The sequence below is a fragment of the Scyliorhinus torazame genome, chromosome 1, assembly GCF_047496885.1.
Source record: "Scyliorhinus torazame isolate Kashiwa2021f chromosome 1, sScyTor2.1, whole genome shotgun sequence".
Classification (NCBI taxonomy): domain Eukaryota; kingdom Metazoa; phylum Chordata; class Chondrichthyes; order Carcharhiniformes; family Scyliorhinidae; genus Scyliorhinus; species Scyliorhinus torazame.
Genome location: NC_092707.1, coordinates 142,450,485 through 142,472,148, shown reverse-complemented (window position 1 = coordinate 142,472,148; position 21,664 = coordinate 142,450,485). Strand labels below are relative to the sequence as shown.

General features: G+C 53.1%; 1 protein-coding gene across 2 annotated transcripts in view; it reads right to left on the bottom strand.

Moving 5' to 3' along the window:
* Positions 1-16,274: 16,274 nt before the first annotated feature.
* The window catches only part of pacrg (PARK2 co-regulated), a 502,671-nt gene continuing 497,281 nt past the window's right edge, over positions 16,275-21,664 (bottom strand). For both annotated transcript variants that reach the window (XM_072500922.1, XM_072500921.1), the window contains one exon: positions 16,275-16,712. In XM_072500922.1, the coding sequence (XP_072357023.1) occupies positions 16,552-16,712 (161 nt within the window). In that variant the 3' untranslated portion in view covers positions 16,275-16,551. The remainder of the gene's footprint in view (positions 16,713-21,664) is intronic.

Below are 21,664 nucleotides of genomic sequence, written 5' to 3'. Positions count from 1 at the left end.
GCTGTAAGCCTTCTTAATCACTTTATCTACCTGCCCTGTCACTCTCAGGGATCTGTGGATATTCTCTCCAAGGTCTTCAGTACATCAAGGGTTAGGCTAGGGCAGTTGCATGCTCCTCTTGTAGGATGTGGGTGGTGAGGGACACCACTGGTGTCCCCACTGACTATACTTGTGGGAAGTGCACCCAACTCCAGCTCCTCAGAGACCGCATTAGGGAACTGGAGCTGGAGCTGGATGAACTTCGGATCATCCGGGAGGCAGAGGGGTGATAGAGAAGAGTTACAGCCACACCCAAGGTCCAGGACAAGAGTAGCTGGGTTACAGTCAGGGGAAGTAAAAGGAACAAGCAGATAGTACAGGGATCCTCTGTGGCCATTCCCCTTCAAAACAAGTATACCGTTTTGGATGCTGTTGGGGGGCATGACCTACCGGGGGAAAGCCATAGCAGTCAGGTCTCTGGCACTGAACCTGGCTCTGTGGCTCAGAAGGTAAGGGGGGAGAATAGAAAAGCGATTGGAGACTCAATGGTTAGGGGACCGGATAGGACATTCTGTGGTCGTGATGGAGACTCCCTGAAGATATGTTGCTTCCCAGGTGCCAAGGTCAGGGATGTCTCAGATCAAATCTACAGGATTCTTAAGGGGGAGGGGGAGCAACCAGAAGTCGTGGTGCACATAGGCACCAAAGACATAGCTAAGAAAGGATCTAAAAAGTGATTTTAGGGAGTTAGGTTAGAAGCTAAAGAGCAGGAGCAAGAGAGTAGTAATCTCAGGATTTCTACTGGTGCCACATGCAAGTGAGGCAAGGGACAGAAAACGAGTGCAGCTGAACACGTGGCTTCAGGGCTGGTGCAGGAGGGAAAGCTTAAGATCTGTGGATCATGGGGATACCTTCTGGGGAAGATGGGACCTGTATATGAAGGACGGATTGCAGCTAAACAGGAGAAGCACCAATATCCTGGGTGGGAGGTTTGCTAGCGCTCTTCGGGAGGGTTTCAACTAGTTTGGTAGGGGGATGGGAACCAGAGCTATGGTCCAGAGGATAGCATAGCTGTTGAACAGGCAGAAATAGCATGCAGCGAGTCTGTGAGGAAGGATAGACAGTTGATAGGTCAAAGTTGCAGTCAGTGGAATGGATTAAAGTGTGTCTGTTTCAATGCAAGGAGTGTCAGAAATAAGGGAGATGAACTTCGAGCATGGATCAGTACTTGGAACTATGATGTTGTGGCCATTACGGAGACATGGATTTCACAGGGGCAAGAATGGTTGTTAGATGTTCCGGGGTTTAGATGTTTTAAGAAGAATAGGGAGGGAGGTAAAAGAGGATGGGGAGTTGCACAATTAATTAGAGAGTGCATCACAGCTGCAGAAAAGGAGGTAGTTGAGGAGGGTTTGTCTACTGAGTTAGTGTGGGTGGAAGTCAGAAACAAGAAAGGAGCAGAATTTATTGGGAATTTTCTATAGATACCCCAATAGCAGCAGAGAGATGGAGGAACAGATTGTGCGGCAGATCTTGGAAAGGTGCAGACGTAACAGAGTTGTTGTCATGGGTGACTTCAACTTCCCTAATATTGACTGGAACCTCCTTACTGCAAATGGTTTGGATGGAGCAGAGTTTGTCAGCTGTGTACAGGAAGGATTCCTTTTTAAAAAATTTAGAGTACACAATTATTTTTTCCAACTAAGGGGCAATTTGTAACGTGGCCAATTCACCTATCCTGCACATCTTTGGGTTGTGGGGGTGGAACCCACGCAGACACGGGGACAATGTGCAAACTCCACATGGACAGTGACCCAGGGCCGGGATTTGAACCCGGGTCTTCAGTGCCGTAGGCAGCAATGCTAACCACTGTGCCACCGTGCTGCCCCTGCAGGAAGGATTCCTGACTCAATATGTAGATAGGCCGACTAGGGGGCGAGGCCATATTGGATTTGGTGCTTGGCAACGAACCAGGCCAGATGTCAGATGTATCGATGTGAGAGCATTTCGGTGACAGTGACCACAACCCCTTGACCTTTACCATAGTAACGGAGAGGGATAGGAACAGGCAGTATGGGAAGGTATTTAATTGGGGCAGGGGAAATTATACTGCTATTAGACAGGAGCTGAGGAGCATAAAGTGGGAACAGTTGTTCTTGGGGAAATGCACAACAGTAATGCGGGGTTGTTTAAGGAGCACTTGCTGCGAGTGCTGGATAGTTTTGTCCCACTGAGACGAGGAAGGAATGGTAAGGTGACGAAGCCTTGGATGACAAGAGAAGTGGAGCTTCTAGTCAAGAGGAAGAAGTAAGCTTACGTAAGGTTGAGGAAGCAAGGATCTGGTACGGCTCTAGAGGGTTACAGGGTGCCAGGAAGGAGCTCAAAAATGGACTTAGGAGAGCTAGAAGGGGGCATGAAAAAGCCCTGGCGGCAAGGATTAGGGGAAACCCCAAGGCGTTCTACACTTACGTGGGAAATAAGAGGATGATCAGAATGAGAGTAGGGTCGATCAGGGATAGTGGAGGAACTTGTGCCTAGAGTCTGAGGAGATAGGGGAGGCCCTAAATGAATATTTTGCTTCAGTATTCACTAGAGAGAGGGACCTTGTTGTTCATGAGAACAGCGTGAACCAGGTTAATAGACTCAAACAGGTTGATATTAAGAAGGAGGATGTGGTGGGTTAGCATTGTGGCCTCTTGCCGCCGAGGTCCCAGGTTCGATCCCGGCTCTGGTTCACTGTCCATGTGGAGTTTGCACATTCTCCCCATGTTTGCGTGGGTTTCGCCCCCACAACCCAAAAATGCGCAAGCTAGGTGGATCGGCCACGGTAAATTGCCCCTTAATTGGAAAAAAATGAATTGGGTACTCTAAATTTAGTTTTAAAAAGGAGGATGTGCTGGAAATTTTGAAAAGCATCAAGATAGATAAGTCCCCTGGGCCTGACGGGATATACCCAAGGTTACTACGGGAAGCGAGGGAGGAGATTGCTGCACCGTTGGCGATGATCTTTGTGTCCTCACTCTCCACTGGCGTACTACCGGACGATTGGAGGGAGGCGAATGTTGTTCCCCTGTTCAAGACAGGGAATCGGGAAATCCCTGGGAATTACAGACCAGTCAGTCTTGCGTCTGTGATGAGCAAAATATTGGAAAGGGTTCTGAGAGATAGGATTTATGATTATTTAGAAAACATAGTTTGATTAAAGATAGTCAGCATGGCTTTGTGAGGGACAGGTCATGCCTCACAAGCCTTATTGAATTCTTTGAGGATGTGACGAGACACATTGATGAAGGTCAGGCAGTGGATGTGGTGTATATGGATTTCAATAAGGCATTTGATAAGGTTCCCCTTAGTAGGCTCATTCAGAAAGTTAGGGGGCATGGGATCCAGGGAAATTTGGCTGTCTGGATACAGAATTGTCTGGCCGAAAGAAGACAGTGAGTGGTAGTGTATGGAAAGTATTCCGCCTGGAGGTCAGTGACAAGTGGTGTCCCGCAGGGATCTGTTCTGGGACCTCTGCTCTTTGTGGTTTTTATAAATGACTTGGATGAGGAAGTGGAAGGGTGGATTAGTAAGTTTGCCGATGACACCAAGGTTGATGGAGTTGTAGATAGTGTCGAGGGCTGTTGCAGGTTACAACAGGACATTGACAGGATGCAGAGCTGGGCTGAGAAGTGGCAGTTGGCGTTCAACCTAGATAAATGTGAAGTGATTCATTTTGGAAGGTCTAATTTGAATGCTGAATACAGGGTTAAAGGCAGGATTCTTGGAAGTGTGGAGGAACAGAGGGATCTTGTCCACGTACATAGATCCCTCAAAGTTGCCACGCAGGCTGATAGGGTTGTTAAGAAGGCGTATGGCGTGTTGGCTTTCATTAACAGGGGATTGAGTTTAAGAGCCGCGAGGTTTTGCTGCAGCTTTATAAAACTCTGGTTAGACCACACTTGGAATATTGTGTCCAGTTCTGGTCGCCTCATTATAGAAAGAATGTGGATGCTTTGACGAGGGTGCAGAGTAGATTTACCAGGATGCTGCCTGGACTGGAGGGCATGTCTTATAAAGAAAGGTTGAGGGAGATAGGGCTTTTCTCACTGGAGCGAAGAAAGAAGAGAGGTGACTTGATAGAGGTGTACAAGACGAATAGAGTGGATAGCCAGAGACTTTTCCCTAGGGCAGAAATGGCTGTCACGAGGGGACATAGATTTTAAGGTGATTGGAGGAAGGTATAGGGGAGATGTCAGAGTAGGTTCTTTACATAGAGAGTGATGGATGTGTGGAATGCACTGCCAGCAGAGATGGTGGAGTCTGAGTCATTAGGGACATTTAAGCGACTCTTGGACAGTCACACGGACAGCAGTAAATTGAAGGGGTATAGGTTAGGTTGACCTTAGATTAGGATAAATGGTCGGCACAACATCGTGGACCGAAGGGCCTGTACTATGCTGTACTGTTCTATGTTCTATGTTCTATGTTATCTCTGCCACCCTTCTTGAAAAGTGCAACCACATTAGCTGTCCTCCAATCCCCTGGCACCTCCCCTGTGGACAAAGAGGAATTACAAATTTGGAACAGAGCCCCTGTAATTTCGTCCCTTGCCTCTACTAACAGTCTGGGGCGATACTCATCCGGACCTGGGAATTTGTCCACTTTGAAGCCCACCAAAACCTTCAAACTGTTCAAGAACCTCACAGGCCCTCTTTCCAAAATCTGTACCTACATCCTTTTTCTCCGAGTGAAGACAGATGTGAAGTAATCGTTTAACACCCTACCAATATCCTCTGAATCCATGCACGGATTGCTCCATTGGTCCCTAATGGGCCCAAATATTCACTGCTTATCATCTTTAACAGCAAAAGAGATGATTATTTAAATGATAAAATGTTAAAACATGCTATAATGCTGCTGTGCAGAGAGACCTGGGTGTGCTAGTACATGAGTCGCAAAAAGTTGGTTTACAGGTGCAACAGGTGCTTAAGAAGGCAAATGAAGTTTTGTCCTTCATTGCTAGAGGGATGGAGTTTAAGACTAGGGAGGTTATGCTGCAATTATATAAGGTGTTAGTGAGGCCACACCTGGAGTATTGTGTTCAGTTTTGGTCCCCTTACCTGAGAAAGGACATACTGGCGCTGGAGGGTGTGCAGAGGAGATTCACTAGGTTAATCCCAGAGCTGAAGGAGTTGGATTACGAGGAGAGGTTGAGTAGACTGGGACTGTACTTGTTGGAATTTAGAAAGATGCGGGGGATCTTATAGAAACATATAAAATTATGAAGGGAATAGATAGGATAGATGCGGGCAGGTTGTTTCCACTGGCAGGTGAAAGCAGAACTAGGGGGCATAGCCTCAAAATAAGGGGAAGTAGAGTTAGGACTGAGGTTAGGAGGAACTTCTTCACCCGAAGGGTTGTGAATCTATGGAATTCCTTGCCCAGTGAAGCAGTTGAGGCTCCTTCATTAAATGTTTTTAAGATAAAGATAGATAGTTTTTTGAAGAATAAAGGGATTAAGGGTTATGGTGTTCGGGCCGGAAAGTGGAGCTGAGTCCACAACAGATCAGCCATGATCTCATTGAATGGTGGAGCAGGCTAGAGGGGCCAGACAGCCTATTCCTGCTCCTAGTTCTTATGTTCCTTAATATATTTACACAATGTCTTGGGATTCTCCCTAATCCTACCTACCTGTGCTTTTTCATGCCCCCCTCTTTGTTCTCCTAATTGCATTTTTAAGTTCCCCCTTACATTTTCTATATTCCGCGAAGGACTCCACTGATTTGCTTCCTTTGTGCCTGCTAAAAGCCTCTCTTTTCTTTCTTATTCAATCCTGAATATTCATCCACATCCAGGGTCCTCTGGGCTTGTTGTTCCTACATTTCATCTTAAAGGGAACATGTTGGGCCTGTACCATCCCCATTTTCTTTTTGAAAGCCCCCCAATGCTTTGCTGTAGATTTCCCACAAGAAGCTGTTCCCAGTCTACTTGGGCCAGATCCTTCCTTATTCTAATAAAATCAGCCTTCCCCCAATCCAAAATTGGATTTTGCAGATCATCTTTTTCCTTTTCCATAACAAACATAAATTGTGCTATGTTGTGATCACTATCGTTAAAATGCTCCCCCGCTGCTGTTTGGAACACCTGTCTGGCTTTGTTCCCCAGAATTAATTCTCAGCACTGTGCCGTCCCTTGTTCGACCATCTACATATTGACTTAAAAATCTCTCCTGAATACATTACAAGAAATCTGCCCCTCTAACCCTTTACACTATGACTATCCCAATTAATGTTGGCAAAGTCAAAATATAATTATCCTATTATTATTATTATGCTCCTCTATTGGCAGCTGACTGTTTGGGGGCCTTTAATTTAAAAAAAAATATTTAGAGTACCCAATTCATTTTTTCCAGTTAAGGGGCAATTTAGCGTGGCCAATTCACCTACCCTGCACATCGTTTGGGTTGTGGGGGTGAAACTCATGCAAACACGAGAAGAATGGGCAGCACGGTAGCATCGTGGTTCGCACAATTGCTTCACAGCTCCAGGGTCCAAGGTTCGATTCCCGGCTTGGGCGGATTGATAATGCTAAATTGCCCTTAGTGTCCAAAATTGCCCTTAGTATTGGGTGGGGTTACTGGGTTATGGGGATCGGGTGGAGGTGTGGCCTTGGGCAGGGTGCTCTTTCTAAGAGCCGGTGTAGACTCGATGGGCCGAATGGCCTCCTTCTGCACTGTAAATTCTATCTAAATGTACAAACTCCACACAGACAGTGACCCAGAGCCAGGATCGAACCTGGGACCTCAGCGCTGTGAGGCAACAGCACTAACCACTGCACTACCGTGCTGCCCTTTGGGGGCCTTTAATACACTTCCAGATTGTTCTTGCCCCCTTTTTATTCATAAGCTCTACCCACAAAGCCTGATTTGAAGACCTTTCCAAGATATCGGCTCCTCATTACCTTCTCAAAGCATTTGATTAAATTTGTCAAACATGACATTTCCTGAACAAATCCATGCTGATTATACCTGAATAATCAGTATCTATCCAAGGAGACGATATATTATGTCGCTCAGAACTCTTTCTAGTAACCTACCCACCACCGAAACTGACCTATACTTTCCTGATCTATCACTACCTCCTTTTTTTAAGATGACCGTCATAATAATCTTTATTATTGTCACAAGTAGGCTTACGTTAACACTGTAATGAAATTACTGTGAAAAGCCCCTAGTCGCCACATTCCGGCGTCTGTCGGGTACACTGAGGGACAATTCAGAATGTCCGATTCACCGAACAGCGTGTCTTTCAGGACTTGTGGAAGGAAACCGGAGCACCCGGAGGAAACCCACACAGACACGGAGAGAACATGCAGACTCCACACAAGTCAGTGACCCAAGCCAGGAATTGAACCTGGGGTCCTGGCTTTGTGAAGCAACAGTGCTAACCACTGTGCTACCGTGCTGCCCATTGCTACCCATGAGGGGCAGGGAGAAGAAGACACTGCAGATGATTTTTCTGGCATCACCACCACTATAGGGACAGAGCCAGGATGTGAGTCTCAGTAGGGATGTGGTTACTGTTTTTCCGCCAAGTCCATCTCGCAAAAAGAGAAGTCAGGCTAAACAATGTCCAAAAATGGCCTTTTTAATTTTTTGACTTTCCTTGTGGGGCCAGGAATGAGAGGAACGTTTCTTCATATCTCACAAAAACAGTTTAGACCTCCTGACCTGGCCTCGCACTGCCAGCATCGGCATTCCAGAGTGCCAGGGATCAGTTCCTTCTGCCCCTCCTGCTACCTCACATCACACTCCCACCAGCTGGCTGTTGCTTCTTGGGGTTTTTGATGGAAATGCAGAGGGGGCCTGGATTTGACAGCCAGCTTGGACCCGTCCCATCCAATCCCTTCCCTGAGTTCAAATTTGAATTAAGACATTTTGGATATCTCTCGATGTGACATTTTTGTAGTCTCTTTATTTTTGCATGGTGAAACCTTAGACTATCTGATTTGCAAAGGAATTGACATTTCTCACAATGGCATCGGCTTTGGGTCTGACTTTTGTTTGTGTGGGTGACTTTAGAACATCAGCTTACCTAATACAAAGATGTATAGGACACTAGAAATCTGAAATAAAAACAGAAAATACTCAGCAGGAGGGAGAAGCAGGGTTAATGCTTCACGTCTATGACCCTTCGACAGAATTTGAAACAAACCAAAATGTTAACTCTGTTTCTCTTTCCATCTCCACAGATGCTGCTATGCCTGCTGAGTGTTTCCAGCGTTTTCTGTTTTTATTTCAGATTGCCAGAATCCACAGGGTAAATACAGGTTGCTCTATTTGTTGTTAATTAGCATTCCCGAAAGGCTGCCTTTCGCTCGATTAACCCAGTGCTGTTGGCATGGGAGATCTCAAAAGGTGCATCTTCAGGTAGAGATTAATTGGCAGTTCCGTGCTGTGGCAGAGAAATATAGTTGGATGCCAATACGGATATTTAAATTGTTGGCATCCCCTCGGAATAGTACCTCATACTTTGGTGCAACCTGTTGGAGTTCCTCCACTGTGGCCCAATTTCTCATATAGTCCCAAGTGGAGCCTCGTTGATAGTGAGAGTAGGCAGCATCCATAATGAACAGCTTGGCAGGATTGTACTGTTAATACCTTTGTGAGCAGAAAAAGCAGTACAATTTCCCCTTCAGGCCACCAAACGTTGAATCAGTAATAGTGCTTTCCCCCTTGGGCATTTGATTGTGAATATGTGTGCCTGACCTCTCTTGGGGTTATGCAGGGGAGCCTGGAAACCTTTTGTAAAGCCACAACGCAGGGGCGTCATTCTCCGACCCCCCGCCGGGTCGGAGAATGGCCGTTGGCCGCCGTGAATCCCGTCCCCGCCCCCGCCGAAGTCTCCGAAGGGAGAAAAGTCGGCGGGGCGTTAATGGCGCCGCTGCCGCGGAGAATGTCACGGGTCTGCGCAAGGCAGCCGATTTTCGGCCTGCCGATATTCTCCCTTCCGGATGGGCCGAAGTCCCGTCGACGTGATGACCGTTCACGTCGACGTGAATTAAACCTCCTTTTCATCGGCATGACCCGGTGCTCCAGGCTCACGCCGACCAGCGAGGAGGTGAGTGACGGCCTGGGGGGTTGGCTCTGGGCAGGAAATGGCGTTGCCGCAGACTGATTGCGTGAGGAGAGGTGTGTCTCGGCTTGTGTGTGTGTGTGTGCGGCGGGGGGGGGGGGGGGGGGGGGGGGGAGGGGGTGGTTAGAGTAGGCTGGGCTTCGGGGGAGTGCTGGGAGGGGGTCCGTGCTGGGATGGAGGTTGGGGGGGGGGGTCCGTGCTGGGGTGGAGGTTGGGGGGGGGGTCCGTGCTGGGGTGGAGGTTGGGGGTTGGGGGGGGTCCGTGCTGGGGTGGAGGTTGGGGGGGGGTCCGTGCTGGGGTGGAGGTTGGGGAGGGGTCCGTGCTGGGGTGGAGGTTGGGGGTGGGGTCCGTGCCGGGGTGGAGGTTGGGGGGGGGGTCCGTGCTGGGGTGGAGGTTGGGGGGGGGGTCCGTGCTGGGGTGGAGGTTGGGGGTTGGGGGGGGTCCGTGCTGGGGTGGAGGTTGGGGGTTGGGGAGGGGGTCCGTGCCGGGGTAGAGGTTGGGGGGTGGAGGTTGGGGGGTGGGGTCCGTGCCGGGGTGGAGGTTGGGGGGGGGGTCCGTGCTGGGGTGGAGGTTGGGGGTTGGGGAGGGGGTCCGTGCTGGGGCGGAGGTTGGAGGTTGGGGAGGGGGGTCCGTGCTGGGGTGGAGGTTGTGGGGGGGGGGGTCCGTGCCGGGGTGGAGGTTGGGGGGGGGGGTCCGTGCCGGGGTGGGTGATGGGAGGGCAAATGAGTTGGTCCACCTGGCCAGGTGCCAGCCTCCAACAGTTGGACCCATGCGGTCCATGCCACCTGGCTGGGGGGAGGAGGGGATATGGGCAATGATGACATGTCGTCGTTCCCCTCCCCCCCCCACCAGGCCGTCATGTTTTCAGACCATCCAGCGATGTTGGCCGCCGTGGTGGCAGCCGCTCATGTCTATGTTGCCCTGGATGAGGAGGAGGAGGAGCGTGCCAGAGAGGCGGCGCAGGCTGCCGCAGAGGGGCAGGCGGCAGCCGCCCAGGCTGGAGGGACACCTGACCGACAGGACGAGGAGGGGGAGGAGGACGTCGCGGCCCCACGGCAACGGAGGCACCCGAGGGCGCCCCGTGTGTACCGGCCCCGGCAGTCATACCAGGACCTCACGGACCGGAAATGCAGGAGGAGACTCCGGATGAGCCGGGAAACCGTGGCACACATCTGCCACCTGCTGGCACACCTGTCACCGCGTGGCACTGGCGGGGGACACCCTCTCCCCGTGTCCGTCAAGGTTACGGTGGCCCTGAACTTTTATGCAACGGGGTCATTCCAGGCACCGAGTGGGGACCTGTCCGGCAGATCGCAGACATCGGTGCATCGGTGCATCCGGGCAGTGACAGATGCCCTTTATGCCATGGCGCACCGCTACATCCGCTTCCCCGTGGACCGGGCCAGCCAAGATGCCCGGGCCGTGGGCTTCTCTGCCGTTGCCGGGTTCCCCATGGTCCAGGGCGCGATCGATGGGATGCACGTCGCGGTGCGGCCACCTGCAGAGAACAGGGCCGTGTTCACTAATAGGAAGGGGACCTATTCGATGAACGTACAGGTGGTCTGCGACCACCGCATGATGATCCTGCACGTCTGCGCCCGTCACCCAGGCAGTGTACACGACTCATTCGTGTTGTCGCGGTCATCCATCCCCGGCATGTACGAGGGACGCCATCCCCGGCTGAGGGGCTGGTTGCTGGGCGACAGGGGCTACCCATTGCGATCGTGGCTGATGACGCCTATACGGAGGCCACGCAATGAGGCGGAGAACCGCTACAATGATGCCCATGTAGCGACAAGGGGAGTGATCGAGAGGTGCTTTGGCGTGCTGAAGATGCGTTTCAGTTGCCTGGACCTCTCTGGGGGCGCCCTCCAGTATCGGTCAGATAGGGTCGGCCGCATCATTGTGGTGTGCTCCATCCTGCACAACATAGCCCAGCAGAGGGGCGATGTGCTGCAGGCAGAGGAGGGCGGAGTGGAGGAGCAGCAGGAAGAGGCGCAGTCCTCCCCAGATGAGGGGGATGGGGGCAATGGTCAGGGCAGACGGGGTAGACACAGGCGGGTGGCTGTCCACCGTTACCGGCTGGCCCAGCGGGCACGGGACAGACTGATAGACGCCCGCTTCACTGACTAGATGGGCGTGGGAATCGGGTAGTATGGCCACAGACCGCACACCATGGCAACAGCCGACCACCCCCACCCCCCACCCATCCACCCACCCAGCACCCTCACCCCCCTCCACAATCCCACACACCCCACCCGCATGCACACCACCCCCCCCCCCCAATTGCCGATCCACCGGCGGCACTACGGGCCGGGCTCACCCAGTTGCGGGTGGACGCGTGTCTATGGCAGGCCATGGAGGATGATGACAACCCGCCTCCGATGAGCTCCTGGCTCTACATCGTTGGACTATGTCTGACCCATGGCCACAGTACCACCATCCACCCGGACCATCCCTGCATGCGGCTGTGACACTGCAGCGCACGGTCCCGTCCTCTGCCCGGGGGATGTTGATGGCGGCCCAGGGGGAAGGGGGCAGACTCACCTGGGGCTGAGGTAAGACCACCCGTCACACACACACTTGCGCTCAACGTACATGACACGCCCGCACACTTTGGACAGAGCACAAAGGCAGCTTCGGTAGGTGTAACATTGACTTTAATAACCAAAGGAGTTCATGCATGTGCCCTAGCCCCTAAAACTCATCTGTGCCCTGCACCCGTGCCAACTTACTCAGTGTCTAATTGTTTGGCCTTACGGGCCCTTTGACTATGCCTACGTGGTTCCCCAGACGGTACAGCAGAACTGGAGGTGGACTCCTGTGATTCCTGCCCTCTGACACTGGATCCCTTTGGCGGCCGTTTCCTGGGGCGTCCTGGCCTAGATGGGCCAGGCTGCGGCCCGGGCGACTGGGATGGCGAGCTGCCAGCCTGTCCTGCCCGTTGCCCACCCGATGCACCTGGGACGGAAGGGGGGAGTCCGAGGTGTCGCGGTGTACCGGGACCTCCCCTACAGAAGGAGCCGGGACGGACCACACCACCTCCTCCTCCCTCGGGGTGCCCGATGGCCCCCAGGCCTCTACATGGGTGGGGGATGCGAACGGACTGGCCATCCGACGCGCCCCCGACATCTGGCGCTGCCAGTCCTGGAGGCCCGTGCTGGTATCGACAGGGGTCTGCAGGTTTGCAGCCATGGAGCCCAGGGGGTTGTCAAACCCTGTCTGTGACAGTGCGACGCCGGCTCGCACATGGCCACTGGCGCCGATGCCCTCAGCGATGGCCTGCTGAGACTGGGCCATGGCCTGCTGAGACTGGGCCATGGCCTGCAGAGACTGGGCCATGGCCTGCAGAGACTGGGCTATGGCCTGCTGAGACTGGGCCATGGCCTGCTGAGACTGGGCCATGGCCTGCTGAGACTGGGCTATGGCGTTGAGCGCCTCTGCCATCTGGCGCTGGCACTGGCTCATGGCCTCCTGTGAGAGGGCAGCCATTTCCTGGGCCACAGACGCCGCCTGCACGGAAGGCCCCAGGCCTCGCAAACCGTTCCCCATGTCTGACACCGTCGCACCCATTGCCTCCACCGCGGACGCCACCCGTGCGGTGTCAGCCTGGGTGGCACGCATGACCGGGACCACTCCCAGCTCCTGGACGCGGGTGGACTCCTCCACCTGCGACCGCAGCCGCCGCAAGCCACCCGTCACCCTATTAGCTCGTCTCCGTGTCGGTGGTTGCATCGGATCTATGTGTGGGTGTGGTAACTGCAGGAACCCGGGATCCATCTGGGCGGCAGATGTTCGCTTGGCCTGGGCTGCCCTCCGACCACCCGGTCCCTCTGCTGCTCCTACCTCCACCTGCTGTACCGGGACGGCTGTGTTGTGCGCACCAGTGAGTGTACCAGACGCCTCATCACTAAAGTGCCCAACCGTGGTGAGTGTTTCTGCGATGGTGGAGGGTGTTGGTGACAGCAGTGGCGTTGTGTCGTGCTCTTCGTCCCACTCTGATTCCATGGCACTTTGGGGTGGGGGTTCGTCTCCACCCATCCACTCTGAGTCACTGTCCGGTATTTCGTCTTCCCGGGTAGGGGTGTCCTGGGTAGTGGTGTCCCGGGTAGGGGTGTCCTGGGTAGTGGTGTCCCGGGTAGGGGTGTCCTGGGTAGTGGTGTCCCGGGTAGGGGTGTCCTGGATAGTGGTGTCCTGGGTAGTGGTGTCCTGGCTCGGATGTGACGGGGGCCTGTGGCTGCCCCCCTCATCGCTGGGTGGTCGCTCCCGCACGTGACGGGGGTGTCGTCTCCCTGTTGCTCCAGGTCTCTCCGTCTCCTGTGGTGTGCGAGGGGCATCCTGCGGGCATCGCATGCTGGAGGGTGCGGGTCTCTCCGTCTCCTGTGGTCTCCGAGGGGCATCCTGCGGGCGTCGCATGCTGGAGGGTGCGGGTCTCTCCGTCTCCTGTGGTCTCCGAGGGGCATCCTGCGGGTATCGCATGCTGGAGGGTCCGGGTCTCTCCGTCTCCCGTGGTGTGCGAGGGGCATCCTGCGGGCGTCGCATGCTGGAGGGTGCGGGTCTCTCCGTCTCCTGTGGTCTCCGAGGGGCATCCTGCGGGCGTCGCATGCTGGAGGGTCCGGGTCTCTCCGTCTCCCGTGGTGTGCGAGGGGCATCCTGCGGGCGTCGCATGCTGGAGGGTGCGGGTCTCTCCGTCTCCTGTGGTCTCCGAGGGGCATCCTGCGGGCGGTGTGCATCTGCGGGGATGGGTGCCTGGACATTTGGTCCTGCGATACACAATGAAGCATGCATGGTTAGACATCAGGCAGTGATCAGGTGATACGGGGGAGGGGGATATAGGGGAGGGGGGATATGGGGACGGGCTGTTGATGGCTCACTTGCTCGTGGGCCCCCGACCTCTGCATCAGCAACCTCCCGGTCCTCAGGTCCGCCAGCCAGTTCCAGGGCCCTTTCCTCGTGTACGGTCAGTGGCCTCTCATCAGCGGGCCCTCCTCCAGTCCTCACATGCTCCCTATTGTAGTGTGCGCACTTCTCCTGTGGGGGGGGGGTGGTGGCAGGGGTAAAAGGCAACAGTGTTAGGCAGGTATATGAATGCACGCCATCGGTTGCGTGTGCATTGCAGAGGTTAAGGTTAGGGCTGGATTCACTTGGGGATATGGGGGATATGGGGGAGGGGGGATATGGGGGGGATATGGGGGGATATGGGGGAGGGGGGATATGGGGGAGGGGGGATATGGGGGAGGGGGGATATGGGGAGGGGGGATATGGGGGGAATATGGGGGGGATATGGGGGATATGGGGGAGGGGGGATATGGGGAGGGGGAATATGGGGAGGGGGGATATGGAGGAGGGGGGATATGGGGGAGGGGGGATATGGGGGAGGGGGGATATGGAGGAGGGGGGATATGGGGGAGGGGGGATATGGGGAGGGGGGATATGGGGGAGGGGGGATATGGGGGAGGGGGGATATGGGGGAGGGGGGATATGGGGGAGGGGGATATGGGGGAGGGGGGATATGGGGGAGGGGGGATATGGGGGAGGGGGGATATGGGGAGGGGGGATATGGGGGAGGGGGATATGGGGGAGGGGGGATATGGGGGAGGGGGGATATGGGGGAGGGGGGATATGGGGAAGGGGGATATGGGGGAGGGGGGATATGGGGGAGGGGGGGATATGGGGGAGGGGGGATATGGGGAGGGGGGATATGGGGGAGGGGGTATATGGGGGAGGCTCACCCTGCCTGCTCTGACGAGGTCGTTCACCTTCTTGTGGCACTGGGTGCCTGTCCGTGGTGTCAGGGCCACAGCGGTGACGGCCTCTGCCACTTCCCTCCACAGACGCCGGCTGTGGCGTGGGGCAACTCTGCGGCCGTGCCCGGGATACATGGCGTCCCTCCTCTGCTCCACCGCGTCCAGGAGCGCCTCCACATCGCGTGACTCGAACCTCGGCGACGGCCAGCCATCAAGTCGGGTGTTGCGGTCGGCTGTTCCGGTCGGGTGGGGGGGAGCTGCGCAGCCTTATGAGCCGAACCACTGCGCAAGCGCGGATCCCGTTACGTCGCTGCTAGCCCATTTCGGGCCGCAGACTATCGGCCCATTTTTATGACGTGACGCAAGTGGGATTTGCGCCGTTTTTTGCGCCGATCGGCGGACTTTCCGCCGATAATGGAGAATTTCGCCCCAGAAGTCCCACAAATCAGCCTTGCAGTTGCTCATCTTGATCAAGTAATGAAGCCAGGAGCAACTGGCTGAGGAAGCCAGCCAATGTATAAAATGGTTCTTGTCTCTTTATCTATTGTCCTACAGCTTTGAGTCACCCCCAAGTAATAGCCATCTTATGAATAAGAATGGCCATTGTTCTCTGGATGTTGCATATTAAAAGCACCGCTGGGTGATTGGATCAAATTGTGACCAAAATAAAACCGTCAGTACACAGGCAGATTAATTCTAATCATTAATCTGCTACTATCTGATATGTTCAGTAATTGCGTCCCTGGTGAGCCTCAATCTATGGACACTGTTATTCGATTAGTGCCATCAGCAATGTGTTGATCTGCAGATTATGCCTCTTGAATATTGTCTTCTCCAGAGAGCCCTCTGTCTTTGTGCCTGGACCTGTGTCTTTGATCTCTTATCTGAAAGGATTGTAGCAGCCACTATATTTGGGTTTTGGTAATGAATACAATTGCAGTTCAGGGGCCACATGTGTGCAGCCAATTTAAGTGATTGGAAACCAGAATGTGGAATGTTTTAGTTTGGACATTTGCCTCCAGGTTGCAGAGTTTAATCATTTTAATGGGTGGGCGTTAAATTCATTGTCATGTTTATGTCAACCTCCCTCCAGAAGGAACAACTGACTTGATGCGTGCATCATTCGACCATTGGATCACTTTACAGCATTACAGTACGAAGTCTTACAACACCAGGTTAAAGTCCAACAGGTTTGTTTCGATGTCACTAGCTTTCGGAGCGCTGCTCCTTCCTCAGGTGAGCATTTACAGCATTAGACCACTGGGCCAGCAGCATCGGGGAAATCAGCCTCTTATACCTTGCACCTGAAAGCTGGGAAATACCAATTCTCAAATGAATATTGAATATTTTTATTATACAAAAAATTCAATGTTTGTAGGCGATATTGCTCCTTGTGTACATGATCATATTGTTCATCAAGTTACACAAATTATTTAATAAAAGCCGTTTATTGTCAAGATAACATGAGGGTGGGATACAGTTATAAAGATAACGCATAAAATCAATTTGACATTGAAAACAGAAATGCAGTGTTAAACCAATTCTAGTGATTTTCTATCTTGTCTTTTAGCTGCTGCAGATCTTCTGTTTCAAATAAAATTCTAATTCTCAGAAAGATGATGATTTGGAAGCACAGGAGAGTGAGTTTGCCCATGAATCATTACAATTCTTCATCATATATTCTTTTCCACCCATGCTGTTGTGCTTTAGTTTAGTATGCAGGACTCATATGTGGGGACCATGTATTTTATGTTGATGAATGAATCTTCCCCTCCAAAGCGCTCAAATACCTCCAGGGTTTCATTTATCAGGTCCCCAATATTTTCTCGCTTTTGCTGACTGTAGTCAATTCCATCTCCAGAATTTACTGGGGAGTAAAAAAAAATGGATAATCAGTTCAGGGATCAACAGAATGTATCGTATTTAATTACATTCTCTGGTCAAAGAATACTGTGCATAGGGTTTAGCGTAAACCCTCCAGGAATAATTGGTTGCAGTAAAACAAGTTTGGGGCATGAAATAATGGCCGCCATTCTCCAGCCATTGGGATCCTCTTTTCCCGCTGGCAGTGCACTCCCGCCGCAGGTTTCCCGGTGGCGTGGGTGGCTACAATGGGAAATCCCATTGACAAGCGGCAGGAAGAGAGAATCCTGCAGCAAGTGAATGGCGCGCTGCCAAGAAACATGGGCCTGGGGGACCCAAGAATCTACCCAATATGCTTGAATTTTACATTCAGTTTGAGGGAGAGAAGAGCACGTCCAAGTCTAGCATTTTAAGCTTAAATAAAGGCAATTATGAAGACATTAAAATGGAGCTAGTTAAAGAGAAATGGCAAATATGCTTAAGGGACAGATCAATAGTGTGGCAGACATTTAAAGGGATATTTCAAAATACACAGAGTAGATACATTCCAAAGAAGGATAAAATCCAGCAGGAGAGCCCGTTATCTGTGGTTAACTAGCAAAATTAAAAAGGCTGTTAGACAGAAATGAAAAGCATATATTTGTGCAAAGGTAAGTGGAAGGTTAGAAGATTAGAAAGAAGGTGCAATTCAAAGAAAAAGTTTCTAAATATGGTAGCAAGCGGAAACTGTCACGAACTTCCCAGCGCTCGGCCTGGCAATCCAACGTTAATTGGTCCTCTTAAGGAGGCCCTACGGGCTTCACTGCAAATCATGGCTCGCCAGGACTCCGCTCACCAGCCCACTGCTAACAAGGTAGAGCAGCACTTAAACTACCCTTGCATAGATACAGACATAGACATAGAATTTACAGGGCAGAAGGAGGCCATTCGGCCCATCGAGTCTGCACCGACCTTGGAAAGAACACCCCACACCTCCACCTTATCCCCGTAACCCAGTAATCCCACCTAATCCTTTTTGGATACTAAGGGCAATTTAGAGTGGCTAATCCCCCTAACCTGCACATCTTTGGACTATGGGAGAAACCAGGGCACCCGGAGGAAATCCACAAAGACACGGAGAGAACGTGCAGACTCCGCACAGACAGTGACCCAAGCCGGGAATCGAACCTGGCACCCTGGAGCTGTGAAGCAACTCTGCTATTCACTGTGCTACAGTGTTGGCCTATTGAGCCCGCAGCCATGGTGCCGAGACAACGGGCCCGACGATTCGGAGATGCAGACGTGGGGAGGCTCCTAGAGGCGGTCGAGGCCAGGTGAGATGTTCTGTTCCACTATGGGTCACGGAGGGTAAGCCACAAGGCAGCCAGTGCTGCCTGGGAGGAAGTGGCAGCGGCCGTCAGCTCGGCTAGCGTGACCAAGAGGACTGGCATGCAGTGTTGCAAGAAGGTCAATGACCTACACTGGGCCGCATGGGTGAGTTGGCACCAGATCCCTTCCCCCCACACGGGAATGCACCTGGGACTGCCCCCAACCAGCACCAAGCCGTGCCCTGGCCAGCCTTCCATGAGAACACCTAAAAGGAGGGCTCCAAGGATGCCACCATAGATGCGCCTCAGCTATCATCCCCACCCTCCATCAGCACAGAGTCAGGTACCTCAGTGGACAACCAAAGTGGTCAAGCTTCTGGGGCACATTCTGGTGAGCACCACATAGTTGCAGATGCACATCAGGTAGAGGCAGGAACGCCCAGGCGATACAGCAGTCAGAGGTCTGCTGGCTCCCAGGACCCAGCTGGGTCCCAGTCAGATGCTGAGCCTCTGGAACAGGTTTACCTAATGCAGATGATATGGTGCGGCCATGAGATTCAGAGGGGGATGTCAGCGACACTCCAACAGGTCCAAAGCCTATTGGAAGGGTCACAGAGGCTACGGATGCAGGAGATGTTGCCGGCAATATGTGGCACCGAGGTCAACACCAGTGGAGCAGTGGCGAGTCTGGTGCACGACATCAGCAGCATTAGTGGAGGCATCCAAGGCGTGGGTCAGTCGGTGAGGGCTTCGGTAGACTGGCCAACTCACTGAGGGACATGACCCAGTACCAGGCGGACCTTGATGAGATGCTGCGGACATGTCCCGGTCTCAGATGGAAATAGCAGAGGCGCTGCAGAGCTTGTCCCAGTCGTAGGTGAGCATTGCCGAGTCACTGCAGAGCGTGGCCCATTCATGGAGGAACATTGGCGAGACCGTCGTCACCATGGTGCAGACACTGGGGTGCAGCCAGATGATGCAGGGACACCCAGGGCTCAATCCAGCCGCCCCTCCATCCTGAGGTGAACGCCAGGGCTATATGGGCACCGACTGGGAGGAGGGGATGCTGGTTATCAACCCAAAGCTATCCCGTGGAGTGGTGACGGTGGCCACCAGCTCCCCTGGGTTCCGCCCCTTTGATGACGCCCCTCTCACGGTTCGCACCGGGTACAGTGCGGCATGGCTGTGTATGTGCCGCCGGCATGTGCGTCGGGGCCTTCCAACACCAGAGCCCCCAGAGGACACACATGCCAGGGTCATCGAAGGCCACGGGACGTGGTAAGCAGCTGCCTACATCTCTCATATGCATCCTGGGGAAACACCTAGACACAGCAGTAGAGCACGAAAGGCAAATTGAGGATCATTGAGAGGGCACTGGTGGAGAGGGAGTAGGTAGGTGGTAAGTGGGTGGAGGAGGGTGAGAGGGTGATGGGGAAATTGGGGCTGCACCATCGGGAGCATGGGGCAATGGTGGACACTTATGTGAGATACAATATAAAACCTTCACCACAACTGGTAGGACGCCTCTGGCACTTTCCTCCGCGATGCGGACCGACCACCGAACCCATGCCCTCGTCTCCCCAGACATGGGAGTCCTGGACACCCCATGCCCCCCTCGGCACATCGCGTGCAGGGGTCAGACCACGGCATAGACTGAGGAGATCCTGCGCTGAGCTCTCTGTGGGTTATCATCACTCCCCTGCCCTTGGCAGTGACCCACTGACAGTGCAGACACAATCCCACCAACCTGAATTGATGTAACACAGACCCTGCGAGGGTGGGAAAAGGGGAGGGGGTTAGGGGAGGATGGCGAAGGTGGAGGGGCACAGAGAGATGGGGGAGGGGGAGAGAGGGAGCGGTTGCAATGATGGACTGGGCTACGTCCTATGTGAAGTGGCCGATGATGAGGGCCTCCCTGGCCGCCTGGACTTTCGCCGCTGTCACCTGTCCTCCAGCCTCCGACTGGTCCTTCAGTTTCTCCACAGAATTGTCCTCCACCCCTCCTGGTGCGGCGCTTCCTCGTCGTCGTCCTCCTCCTCTTCAGAGGTGGCCACGTGTTCCGCCTCCTCCTCCTCTAGCACATCACCCCGCTGCTGTGCCAGGTTGTGGAGGACACAGCAGACCATCACAAAGTGAGAGACCCTCCGGGTGGTGTCCTGCAGGCACCACCAGAGCGGACCTGACAATGGAACCGCGTTTTGAGCAGATGCACCGCTCAATGACAGTTCAGGTGGCCACATGGGCATCATTGTATCGGATGTTCGCATCTGTCATCAGCCTCCTTACTGACGTCAACCTCCAAGAGCCAACCCGCCATCCTAAGATGGTCATCGAAGAGGCCGGGGATGCCTGACTGCCCCAGGATATAGCTGTTGTGCACACTCCCTGGGAAGCGTGCACACAAGTGCATGATCTTAAGGTGGTGGTCACACACGAGCTGGACGTTCAAGTAGGCTCATATTAACTCTGCAATGAAGTTACTGCATCTGCTTTGGTCGACCCCAGGAGGATAGAAACAATTGCAATCGAGTCGGATCCTAACTGGAATAACCGGCATGTACCTGGGATCAACGAGATCAACCAGGAACCCAACAAGAACCCAACCTGAGACCAACCATAACACATTTCACACTGATTTTCCAGTCAGTTTAGCTACTTGTTTCCAATTATGGTTTACTTGGAGGAGTTAACCTGAGCTGGAGGCAGGTTAAAATCGAGTTTGCCCTTTGACCTGATTTGCATCACACTTTTGGACTTGTTTCTATCTTGATCTGAGTTTAAAAATATATATTTTTATTCTCCTTTATCACATTTTCATCAAATTTACATCCACTAACAAATAATCAATGGTAACAAATACAATGGCAATCCCCTGGCCAACAAGCCCTTCCTCCCACCAACCCCCAAACAGCTCCCAACATTTTAAATACAAACATCAAAGAAAAAGAATCAGGAATCCACCATCACCCCCAGACATAATCACGAATAAATTATACACCCCAAACACCCCCCCCCCCCAACACCCCCTAATGTTAGATGTCATCCAATTCATGAAAATGCATAATAAACAAAGCCCATGAATTGTAGAATCCTTCCATCCTTCCACTCAACTCGAACTTCACTGTCTTGAATGTTAGAAACTCCACGTCAGGCCAGGACACAGGGTGGAGGGACTGACCTCCACCCCAACAGGACCTGCCTTCGGGTGATCAAACAGGCGAAGGCTAAGACATCTGCATCCACACCCATTTCCAACCCCAGTCGATCCGACACCCCGAATATGGCTTCAAGGGACCTGGTTCGAGTCTCACATGCACCACCTTCAAAATTACTCTAAAGATCTCCCTCCAATACTCCTCTAATTTTGAACAGGACCAATAAATATGAACTTGATTTGCCCCCCCCACCCCCACCCCCACAGTGTTCACAAACATCCTCTATCCTCTCAAAGAGTCGGCTCATTCTCGTACTTGTGTGGCGCGCCTTAATCCCCTCCAGCGATACCTTGTCTTCTCCCAGAATCACCCCCTTCTCCATTCCCCCTGTTGTCAGTACCTCTTCCAACAGTGTGGGGGCCGGCACCACCGGAAGCTCTATACCTCCTTCCTGGCGAAATCTCGGACCTGCATATATCTAAACATTTCCCCCT